The sequence below is a fragment of the Sphaerodactylus townsendi genome, linkage group LG08 (genome assembly GCF_021028975.2).
Source record: "Sphaerodactylus townsendi isolate TG3544 linkage group LG08, MPM_Stown_v2.3, whole genome shotgun sequence".
Taxonomy (NCBI): Eukaryota; Metazoa; Chordata; class Lepidosauria; order Squamata; family Sphaerodactylidae; genus Sphaerodactylus; species Sphaerodactylus townsendi.
Window position 1 is genome coordinate 112,663,857 of NC_059432.1, and position 12,164 is coordinate 112,676,020.

The window sequence follows — 12,164 nt, forward strand, 5'->3', positions numbered from 1 at the left end:
AACTGTAACCAAACGATGAACTGTGAATATATCTGCATACGAGTAATACTTTGCTTGTGTATATAGTCTGTTTCTCTCTCTGTTTAACGATTTCTGAGGTAAAAAGGCTGGTCTTTAGCTAGATAATTATTCCTATCATGGGCTCCTTCCGCACATGCAGAATAATGCACTTTCAAACTGCTTTCAGTGCTCTTTGAAGCTGTGCGGAATGGCAAAATCCACTTGCAAACAGTTGTGAAAGTGGTTTGAAAACGCATTATTTTGCGTGAGCGGAAGGGGCCATGAAGTGGCGCACAAAACAACATTCTGCTCGTTACTCTGCTAACAGGTATATAGAAATATACCTGTGGCCCTTCGCAGGCATCCTCAGGCATTCAGCTCAGAAGGTGTCTCGGCACCTATTTGACCCACGCCCCAGCCCCCCAGCCTTATTTTGGGCACAGTCTGTTAGGGCAATCCACCTGCAGCCTTCTACCTGCAGGGCAGGAGGGAAGTCTGCATGCGTCCAATAGCTACGTTGCCCGTGAGCCTGCCCTAGAATCCCAAGGACCAGGAACCGGCTACAGCCAACTCCGTGACGTCTGGGGAAGTGCGTGGAGGCACACGTGAAACAGACACACGCCGAGTGGCATTCATGGAGATCAGCTCTCGGCACGTCCAGACAGAGACTTTTTGCTCGCCCTTCAAGCACAACTGGGTGTGTTTCGTGAGCTCTGCATTCTCTGCCAGTTTTGTCAGGAAACCAGCTGCGAAGTGGAACACGCGTCGGGCCGGGAAAAGTACGGCCATTAGCAGAACTGGGAGGCCCAGTCTGCTGTGGAGCAGCAGGAAAGGAGCACCCGGCCTTCGAGGCCGGACCCAAGTTCAGGAGCTGGGAAAGAGAGAAGTCTGGGAGGCCACAGCAGGGAAGACCCTGCATTGCAGCTCTGAATGCTCACCCTATAGTTGCTGTGGGGATAAAGAAGAAGAAGAAGAAGAAGAAGAAGAAGAAGAAGAAGAAGAAGAAGAAGAAGAAGAAGAAGAAGAAGAAGAAGAAGAAGAAGAAGAAGAAGAAGAAGAAGAAGAAGAGTTTGGATTTATATCTCCTCTTTCTCTCCTGCAGGAGACTCAAAGGGGCTGACAATCTCCTTGCCCATCCCCCCTCACAACAAACACCCTGTGAGGTGGGTGGGGCTGAGAGAGCTCCGAGAAGCTGTGACTAGCCCAAGGTCACCCAGCTGGCATGTGTGGGAGTGCCCAGGCTAATCTGAATTCCCCAGATGAGCCTCCACAGCTCAGGCGGCAGAGCTGGGAATCAAACCCGGTTCCTCCAGATTAGATACACGAGCTCTTAACCTCCCACGCCACTGCTGCTCAGGGCTGCCCTAGCTGAGGCCCCAGCTGGGGACGTGGCCACAGAAGGGGGGCAGCCAACAGAGCATGGCTGAAGCAGGCAGAACGCACCAGCTCCGTGAGGCTGAGTGAGGGGTAAAGGGGGAGACGGAAGAACCCACGCGGAAGCGGAAGCCCCTCCCTCCAATGCCTACCTCATCCTGGGCCACCTGAGCTGCTCTCTTGTCCACATGGCTGGCCTAAAGCAAACAAAAGGGGAAAATCCAAAGTTAACACCAGAGGGACTGTGAGCAGTGCCGGGTGGGTGGGTGGGGGTGGGATGCCAGTTCACGCCCACCCCCCTGCTCTGTGCTTCAGGAACCTGACGACCCCCAAGATCTCTGGGAGAGCCAGCAGCGCGCGGGGGGTGGTGGGTGGTTCCCCCCTGGGCTTTGCAGAACAAGACTCAGCAACATGGACAAGAATCTCGCAGGACCGCTGGAGCTCTCAGAGAAGTCAAAAGCTTGCACGCAAGTCTGCCCTGTTCCAGGCAGTCTTCACAGACCAACAGGGCTGCCGGCAACCTTCGAGGAGTTCCAGGTTTCCATTAACAAACCCCTTCCCGTGTAGGAGCTGAGCAAGGACAACGGGCAGGCCCAGGACTCCAGCACAAATCTCGTTCCGGGTGGGCAGCCACGCGGGTCAGCAGGAGGTTCAAGAGTCTGGAAGCACCTTAAGAAACCAACAAGATTCCCAGACACTTCAAACTACCTGGAAACGTGTTCATCTTTCAGATGCTACTGGGCTCAGATCTGGCGCTGGCATAAATACAGAGCTCAGCCCTGGGGCCAAGGGCGTAATGCCCATTGGGCAAGGTGGGCAGCTGCCCAGGGCATCGCCTTGCGAGGGGCACCAAAAATGCAGGGTTTGTTTTGGGGTATTTTTAGTGGTTTTCCGTTTTTGGCCTGCAGGGGGCGCAGTTTTTAGGCTAGCAGCAGTGTATCATCAGGAGACTGTCCTTAGGCTACACCCCAGGTTTGGTGCAGTTTGGTTTAGGGAGTCCAAAGTTATGGACTCCCAAAGGGGGTGCCCTCATCCCCTATTGTTTCCAATGGGAGCTAAGGAGATGGGGCTACCCTTTTGAGGGTCCATAACTTTGTCCCCCCTGAACCAAACTGCACCAAACTTGGGGGGTAGCATAAGGACAGTCTCCTGATGATACGCTGAAATTGTGGTGGCGATATGTCTAAAAATGCACCCCCTGCAGGCACCAATGACCTGGTGCAAAAAAAGATTTTGGTCGTGGTGGGGTGGCCGCCCATGGCGGGGGGGCACCCAACTCAGGTTTTGCCCAGGGCTCCAGCTTGCCTCGTTATGTCCCTGCCTGGGGCCACATGAACAGCCTGCCGGCCCCATTTCCAGGGCAAACATCAAGGAAAACACCTTGCAGGGCCCACGTTTGTGACAGGGTGCTGTTGAAATAGGTGCAGCACATGGTCCTTCTGTCTGAGGAGAACACAGAGCCCCCCCCTGGAGCCCCTCCCCCCCCCCCGGGGTCTGCTCACCAACAGCTCTTCCTCCTGCATCTTCCGGGCCATCTCGGCATCATAGAGCTCCACGTCCTGGGCGGCTACGCGGGGTTTGTGGTACGCGGTTTCTTTCGTTCCCTTGGATTTTGTCACTGCAAGACCAGCAGAGGGGGCGTGAGATTCCGCTTTCTCCTGTTCTCGTCACAGCCCCAAAGACATCGTGCGGAAGCCGCGGTGAAGCCTCAGGTACCTCAGGCTTCTGGCAGGTGAGCTGAGCTCAGCTGAGCCAAGCACCTGCCACAGGAGGTGGTGATAGCCACTAACCTGGATAGCTTCGCGGCTAAGAGACTGATTGCGGTAATCCCTGGCTCAAAAAGCCCCTCTTCCACAAACTTACCAGGAGGCCTTAGGCAACACCCCCCCCCCACCACCACCACAATATGGGGACTGTAAAACTGGTCTACCTTACAAGATCATCGTGTGGATTACAGTAATGACATAATGTACATGAAGTGCTTTGAATGCTCAAAAGTAATGCGATTATTATTGATTGGGGTCTTAAGGTGGCCGCTGTCTTTTCCACTAGAGGAGGGTTGCTTTTTCTTTTGAGGTATTAAATTAGCATGGCGAAAAAGTAGCCCCATCTGCAGTGGCTGCTCCTGCCAGGAGCGACTGATGCTCTTTTGATGCTGCCGGCTTGTCGGGGGCTCTACTTTTTGCAAGCCCCTCTCCGCAACAGTTCACATCACAGTCAAGCTATTTATCTCCGAGGTGGGCCAGGGGGTGGTGGAGGGGGGGCATTCAATGAAAATGCTGGGGGGAAGAGTTAGGACTAATAAAAGGAAACACTTCTTCACGCAACGGGTGATCGGTGTTTGGAATATGCTGCCACAGGAGGGGGTGATGGCCACTCACCTGGATCGCTTTAAAAGGGGCTTGGACAGATTGATGGAGAAGTCAATCTATGGCTACCAATCTTGATCCTTTTTGATCTTAGATTGCAAATGCCTTAGCAGACCAGGTGCTCGGGAGCAGCAGCAGCAGCCGCAGAAGGCCACTGCTTTCACCTCCTGCAGGTGAGCTCCCAAAGGCACCTGGTGGGCCACTGCGAAGAGCAGACGGCTGGACTAGATGGACTCTGGTCTGATCCAGCTGGCTTGTTCTTATGTTCTTAAATATCATGGGGCAACACCGGGGCAGGCCCGCTTTAGCAGTGGGAACCACGCGGAAAGCTTGAACAAACTGGGATATTTCACTTGCCCATTCCGGGATATTTGGACCTGATACAGCAGGCTCGTTCTTATGTTCTTATGACACGCTCCCTGCAGGTGGGAAGCCGGCACAGGCCAAGCCGAGCCCCCTGGCCTGGGCGGACTGCACCAGGTGACTACTCCAGCAGCCGACTGGCACCAGGTGCCCTGCAGGGCCCAAAGACCCAACCTCTGGCTTGCTGGCTGCCGAATCTCTGAGCTCCGGCTTAGCTCCCAGCGACTGGCCCCTACGATTTCACCAGGCACTGCACACCTGAAAGCCAGCCATGGTGTAGCGCATAGGTGTCAAACTCGCAGCCCTCCAGATGTTATGGACTACAGTTCCCATCATCCCCTGCCAGCATCATGCTGGCAGGGGGTGATGGGAGCTGTAGTCCATAGCATCTGGAGGGCTGCGAGCTTGACACCTGTGGTGTAGCGGTTAGGGTGTGAGACCCGGGGGACCCAAGTTCGAATCCACACTCCACCTCAGGAGCTTCCTGGGTGACCTTGGGGAAGGTCACAGGCTCTCAAGCCAGCCTACCTCGCAGGGTTGTTGGGATTAAATGGACAGAAATGATTTAAGATGGATTAGGTTCCCCCTTGGGGAAAACAGCAGGGTGCAAGTGTGGCTATTTAACTCACAGGTGTCAAACTCGCAGCCCTCCAGATGTTATGGACTACAGTTCCCATGATGCTGGCAGGGGATGATGGGAATTGTAGTCCATAACATTTGGAGGGCAGCAAGTTTGACACCTAAGAGTTAACAGATTGATTAGGATCTGGACTCTGTAACCACTTCACTTTAAAACAAGGCTGGAGGCTCGAAGTTCCAGGCCCAAACCCAGACACGACTGAAGTTTGATACGTGACTATTTGCATTCTGTTTATATTTGTACTGCACATGTTGTAGTTATACAAGGGTGCATTTTGTAAGCTGAAAGCGTTATCGAGGTTAGGGATCCGAGGAGTACTTTTGCATGCATGTAAACACGAGAATTTTCATTATAAAGATTTAAAATCCCTGGCCCCTCAATGATGAGGCTGGCCTCCACGCGGGCCAGGGCCTTTATGGCTCTGGCCCCGGCCTGGTGGAACACCCTTCCTCCGGCTGTCCGGGCCCTGCGGGACCTTAATGAGTTCCGCAGGGCCTGTAAAACGGAGTTGTTCCGCCGGGCCTTTGGAGGGACCAGCCGCTGACATGGTGCCCCCAGCTGGCCCATTCATCTGGGTCTACTATCCAATGTGACTCGCCACCCTCCTCCCCCTCTTTCCCGGGGAGAATTTTAAAAGTGGGGTTGACCGGACGCCTCTATTATTACTATTATTACCATTGTCATTGTTATCTCTGTTTTTAAAGGTTTTTTAATAATTTATTTATATTTATATTGTGTTGTACACCGCCCAGAGCCCCTTGGGGATGGGGTGGTATAAAAGTTTAAACAATAAATAAATAAATAAAAATAAAATAAAATGCGTTGCTGTCTTAGGATGAGTGTATGTTAGCTCTCAGGGTGTAAAAGCGGATTGGCGGTATACACTCCGTGCACCCACCCCACCATTTTTTGAATATGAAGAAGAAGAGAAGAGTTTGGAGTTATATCCCCCGTTTCTTTCCTGCAGGAGACTCAAAGGGGCTGACAATCTCCTTGCCCTTCCCCCCTCACAACAAACATCCTGTGAGGCAGGTGGGGCTGAGAGAGCTCCGAGAAGCTGTGACTAGCCCAAGGTCACCCAGCTGGCGTGTGTGGGAGTGTACAGGCTAATATGAATTCCCCAGAGAAGCCTCCACAGCTCAGGCGGCAGAGCTGGGAATCAAACCCGGTTCCTCCAGATTAAATACACGAGCCCTTAACCTCCTACACCACTGGGATAGCGAAGCCCAGCTTAGCATGCCGAGAAGGAGACCCCAGTCCAGAAATGTGCTCGCTCTGAGGGGCGTTCCTGTCCTCTACAGATTTGGTTCCAGAGTCAAGACAGCCGAGGGGAGATTCCGCCTTGCCACCCCCTTGGTCCTGGGCTGTTCTGTCTAGTCTGTCTGCTGCCCCCCCAAGCCAGGACTGAAGCCATTTCTCTCCTATAAGAACATAAGACCAGAGTCCATCTAGTCCAGCTCTCTGCTACTCGCAGTGGCCCACCAGGTGCCTTTGGGAGCTCACAGGCAGGAGGTGAAAGCAATGGCCTTCTGCGGCTGCTGCTGCTCCCGAGCACCTGGTCTGCTAAGGCCTTTGCAATCTCAGATCAAGGAGGATCAAGATGGGTAGCCAGAGATCGACTTCTCCTCCATAAATCTGTCCAAGCCCCTTTTAAAGCTATCCAGGTGAGTGGCCGCCACCACCTCCTGTGTCAGCATATTCCAAACACCAATCCCACGTTGTGTGAAGAAGTGTTTCCTGGGTGAAGCTGAAAACACCCAGGATAATAAAGGGAAATGGGGCAGATCGGAATGGGGCACCCACAGCTGCCGGTAAGCACAGGGTGGAACAGCAGTGGGTCCCAGCTGGAATTCTGCATTGTGGACAAGAGACGTCAGCCATGAACAATGGTTGCAGCCCTTGGATAGGATCATCCAGAGAGAGAGAGTGTGTGTGTGTGTGTGTGTGTGTGTGTGTGTGAGAGAGAGAGAGAGAGAGAGAGAGAGAGAGAGAGAGAGAGAGAGAGAGAGAAAGAGAGAGAGTGTGTCTTTGGTGATGTTGCCTTAAGCAAACCAGGGCTAGAGAGGTTTCTTCTGGGAGGTCAAGTGCGTGCAAAACTGCAGCACTGTTTTGGTTCTGGCCTGACCCCAAACTGGGCCCGCCCCTCCCAGCACAAGGCAAGCTAACCAGCCTTTCCACAAGACCCCGGTAGCCCCCCGCAGCACAAGCCGGGGGTGGCTTCCCTCCCAACTCATTCTAGCTTGGAAAAGACCGGCACCTTTCGTCTGCCACTCTTTCTGACCCTCGCCTGGCTCAGAGCCCCAGGGAACAGCCCTGGGCACAGACCAGCTCCCCTGCGCCCCGTGTGGGCATTCTCTGGCCCGCGTCTCCTGGCCCTGCTGCTGCGGAACACCCACCTCACGTGGCAAATGTGCACGCCAGGAGCACGACGACAACCCACTGTCGGAAGGCGAGTGCTGCAAATTATTTGGCATTTAGAAAGCCCTTCCCCACGAGCGACGTGACTCAATCGCAGCACTCCACTCAACCACTATTATCCGCCCATTTCAGATGGGCCACGCCGTGAGTCAGCAGGGCTCAACAGCAGCTCTCCCCGACACACCAAACCACAAAGTTGCAAGGACAGGAAACCTCTTGCCATCGGGAGAGTGTGCACACACGGGCACACCTGGCTTGCCGCCTGCTGTGATGGGTGGGGGCAGAGTGGAGCTGCCCTCTGTCCGTGCCTGCGAGCATAATCCCTTCCTCCCAGGTTGGCAGCTCCAACAGGGCGTGAACGACTCACATGTGATGTTCTCAGCAAGGGAGGGGGGAATGCCCCCCTCCGCCCGTACTGGATTCCAGAAGCAGGCATCTTCCTGGGCGCCCCTTCTTAGACCACAGCCTGGCACCAAGCTGCCATCTGGCTTGGTTGGGCATAGAATGAGAGAATCATAGAGTTGGGAAGGGACCCCAAGGGCCATCCAGTCCAACCCCCTACAACGCAGGAACACACAATCAAAGCACTCTTGACAAATGGCCATCCAGCCTCTGTTTAAAAACCTCCATAGAAGGAGACTCCGCCACACTCCAAGGAAGATTATTCCACTGTCGCACAGTCCTGACAGTCAGGAAGTTCTTCCTGATGTTTAGGTGGAATCACTTTTCCTCCACCGTGAATCCATCACTCCTGGTCCTAGTCTCTGGAGCGGCAGAAAACAAGCTTGCTCCCTCACCAACATGACATCCCTTCAACCAGTGGTGGGATCCAAAAATTTGAGTAACAGGTTCCCATGGTGGTGGGATTCAAACTGTGGCGTAGTGCCAATGGGGCTGGGCGGGGCATGACGGGGGCGTGGTCAGGCATTCCAGGGCGGGGCTGTGGCAAGGACGCAGCCGCTGCGCCGGTCCTTGGGCGGGAAATGAATGCACGCAGGCAGAGGCTGCCACGCACGCCGGGGCACCTCCTGCTAGACTGCTTCAAGTTCTGCGCACTACTGCTGAGAGGAGGGGCGCAACTAAGGCAAAAATCAGGTGGCAAAATCACCCATTAGTAACCCACTCTCGGCACACACAAATAATTAGTCACCTACTCTCGGGAACCAGTGAGAACCTGCTGGATCCCACCTCTGCCTTCAACTATTTAAACATGGCTATCATGTTCCCCCCTTAACCTTCTCCTTACCGAACTAAACATCCCCAGATCCCTAAGTCTCTCCTCGTAGGGCACGGACTCCAGACCTTTGACCATTTTGGTCGTCCGCCTCTGGACCCGTTCCAGCTTGTCAATATGCTTCTTGAATTGTGCTGCCTAGAACTGGACACAGGATCCCAGGTGAGGTCTGACCAACGTAGAACAGAGTGGTCCGATTACGTTCCTTGAGCTAGGCACCGTTCTCCTGTACTTCTACACTATACTTCTTCCTCTGGGCAGAATCACAACATCTTTGCCCAGCCAGCCAAGAGTTACAACAGAAATCTCTGGACAGCACCAGAATACAGCGAGGAACGCTCTCTTCTTAGCAGCCCTCTCCTCCTCTGTACTCAAGACGCAGTTCTTGCTCCGGTTGCAAGAAGAGCAGCCTGCATCTGCTGCAGGGGAGCTGAGATGGGCTGCAAACTCTGGGCACGATGCTGCAATGCTCCCACGTGGCACAGAGGCAGGGGAAAGAACTTCATCCGGCGCTGAAAAGAGCACACGGTCAGCCAGACCCGTTGGTGGGAAGCAGAATGTGTCTGCCCCGCATCAAGCATCATCTTGGTGAGAAGAGCTATCATTAGCTCCCACAGGAAGAGGATGTCTGCTTGAAGATCCTCGAGCTATTTCAAGTTGACCCTTGGGGCAAGCAGAACGGAACGGGCCATGGGGGGCAGGGGTGGGTGGGAGAGAAAGAGACCAGGACTGAAGATTTCGGATGAATGTGATGAACGCAACCAACTGGCAAATGGCTTGTGGAAAGCCTTCCTGCGAGGATGAGAAAAAGGCAAGAGAGACCAAACTGAGACCTCAATTCCTATGTCAATCAAGGTCCAGTTTGGTTGCGGCCAGTGGTGGGATCCAAAAATTTTAGCAACAGGTTCCCATGGTGGTGGGATTCAAATAGTGGCGTAGCGCCAATGGGGCTGGGCGGGGCACAATGGGGGCGTGGCCGGGCATTCCGGGGGCGGGGCATCAATAATTTCTCTGTTACTGTAAAAAACTCTTACTGTAAAAAAAGTTCCTCATTTCCAGCTGGTATCTTTCTGTCCATAATTTAAACTCATTATAGCAAGTCCTATCGTCTGCTGCCAACAGAAACAACTACTTCTCCTCTAATTGACTGCCTGTCAAATACTTCATACTTTCAAATACTTAATTTTGTTTCTAGAAATCAAAAGAAGGAGACTTTCCTTAAACAAGGAACTTTCCCATATTTCTAAAACATGTTTTTAAAACAGCCCAACCGGGAGAATTATCCCGTTTTCTCCCTTCGCTAACCAGCCACATAGGAAACCACAGGACTTTAGGATTTTTGGACCTAATGGAATTTCTAACGGAAAAGCAGACCCGATTAGTAACCCCCTCTCGGCACACACAAATAATTAGTAACCCACTCTCGGGAACTGGTGAGAACCTGCTGGATCCCACCTCTGGTTGTGGCGGGTTTTCCGGGCTGTGTGGCCGTGGTCTGGTGGATCTCGTTCCTAACATTTCGCCTGCATCTGTGGCTGGTATATCCAGAGGTGTCTCACAGAGGGAAGTCTGTTTCTCACTGTGTCTAAGTGAGAAGGGAATGTTTTGGTGGGGTATAAATTGTCATGTCCCTGGTTCTGACACGGGACACGGGGAGGATGAAGCAGCCGGAAGTCTGTCTAGCTGCCCATCATTGACTGCAGAACTCAATAACGTGACGATTTCTTGCTGGGGGGGGGGGGATGGGGGATGCTGCGTTTGGGGAGGGGGTGCCTTTGACTAAAGCTCTGAGAGAGTTCCTAGTTGAGGGTGGGGAGAATCCCCCCACATGGGTGGTCACATGTCCCTCTGGCAGATACACCACTGCTGCTGTGACACTTTGAGCGATTCCTTATCCTGTTGTTACAATGCTGCCGTATACCAAGGCATGGTACCCCTGGGGGGGGGGGGGCAGGGAGCTCCCCAGCTGGATCCCGGGCAGCATCTCTCTGGGCTCCCCGGCAGAGGAAAATCCCCACTGAGATCTCTTGACTGGTGATGTTGGGAACTGTTCCTGGGCCCCCCAGGAAACAGAGCAGGTGCCTCCCCACAGAGCTGTGGTCCCTCCCTCCATGCTGATGGCCAATCCAGAAAGGGACTGTGGCTCAGTGGTGGAGCATCTGCTTCACATACAGAAGGCAGCAGGTTTGGTCCCCGGCATCTCCAGCTAAAAAAGGATCTAGCTAGCAGGAGGTGACCTGAAATGTCTCTGCCAAAATTTTAGGATACCAGTTTAAATTCTTGCCAGAATTTTTTTTATTAAATATGTTAGATTCTGTAAAGACCAGGAAACACGACAAATTAATTTTATACATGGTTTCAGCTGCCAGAATTAATTATGCAAAAACATGGAAAGTAAGAAATGTTCCCTCAATTGAAGATTTTTTTGTCAAATTAATAGAGTATATAAAAATGGACAAAATTTCAAATCTTATAGAACATCACAATTTAACTGATTTTTCACCAACATGGGAACCGTTAGTAAAATACTTGATGAGTGGGAAAAAAAAATTCGTATTCCTTCAAAATGTAATAAATTGTTAAATCATCTTTTTTTTCTCTTTTCCTCTCTATAGACAGCACTTTACGGAATACTAAGTATTAGTTGTTTCTTTTATTTATAGATAATATGTATGGATGTATGTATTGATGTAACAAACCTTATTCAACTTCAAATTATTAAGGAGGAAATATTAGATTTAAATAACAAAGACGAAGTATATAGATATGATGGACTAGTTTATATGTATCTCAGGTCATCTAGTTAGAATTTAATATACAAATCTCTTTCTGTATAAAACAGCAACAAGTATATATACTAAATAGATAGATCAAAATTGAACTGAATTATATGTATTAGATTATATGTATCCTAGCTGGAAGTATATTAGTTTAAAAACTGTAATGCATAAGTTAGAATGAGTTGTTTTTAAATGGATAGATTTTTTTCATGTAATAACTTTATGTAAAAACTTATATGTAACAATTTCTGTTAATCCTGCAATAACTGAAATTCAAATTGGGTGCTGTGTGGTTTCCGGGCTGTATGGCCGTGTTCTAGCAGCATTCTCTCCTGACGTTTCGCCTGCATCTGTGGCTGGCATCTTCAGAGGATCTTCAGAGCCTTCGACAATACATTGAAATTCAAATTGTCAATTTTTCTTACTCAATAAAATTTAATTTTTAAAAAATGAAATGTCTCTGCCTGAAACCCTGGGGAGCAGCTGCCAGTCTGAGCAGGCAATACAGACCCTAATGGACGGAAGGGTCAGACTCAGTTCAGGGCAGCTTTGTGAGTTCATGGGACCACGTCCCCACGGCCAAGTTAGTTCCCCATGCCTAACCACACGAGGCAATCCAAGGAGCCTGCCCCAAGACAGCAGCCGGAGGATTCTGGGGTACACTGGACGGATCCTACCCGTTACCGGCCGCCCTGGCAGACCACACAGGTGGCCGGCAAAGTCAGGCAGGCTTCAGTACAACACAGGCACAGAGCCTGCTGCGTGCGACGGTTCGGCTTTTTAAAGACCCCGAGCCCCTTTGGCTGGCGACCGCTCCTTTATCATTAAAACGCCCAGCGCGCATTTAAGGATTATATAAATTATAGCTGCGGCACAAAAGGGTGTCAAGAAAGCAACAAACTATTTCAGGCATCTGTTGGAAAGCAGTCAAAAGCGGAGTCGCTTTCAAAATAACACGGCAATTAAAGTGCCATTTTACATATCAG

At 51.5% G+C, this 12,164-nt stretch overlaps 1 protein-coding gene across 1 annotated transcript in view; it reads right to left on the reverse strand.

Moving 5' to 3' along the window:
* The window catches only part of CCDC50 (coiled-coil domain containing 50), a 50,406-nt gene that overhangs the window by 8,138 nt on the left and 30,104 nt on the right, over positions 1 to 12,164 (reverse strand). The window contains exons 7-8 of the mRNA XM_048506978.1: positions 2,877 to 2,992; positions 1,527 to 1,571 (exon numbers count right to left, since the gene is read on the reverse strand). Coding sequence (XP_048362935.1) covers positions 1,527 to 1,571; positions 2,877 to 2,992 — 161 coding nt within the window. The remainder of the gene's footprint in view (positions 1 to 1,526; positions 1,572 to 2,876; positions 2,993 to 12,164) is intronic.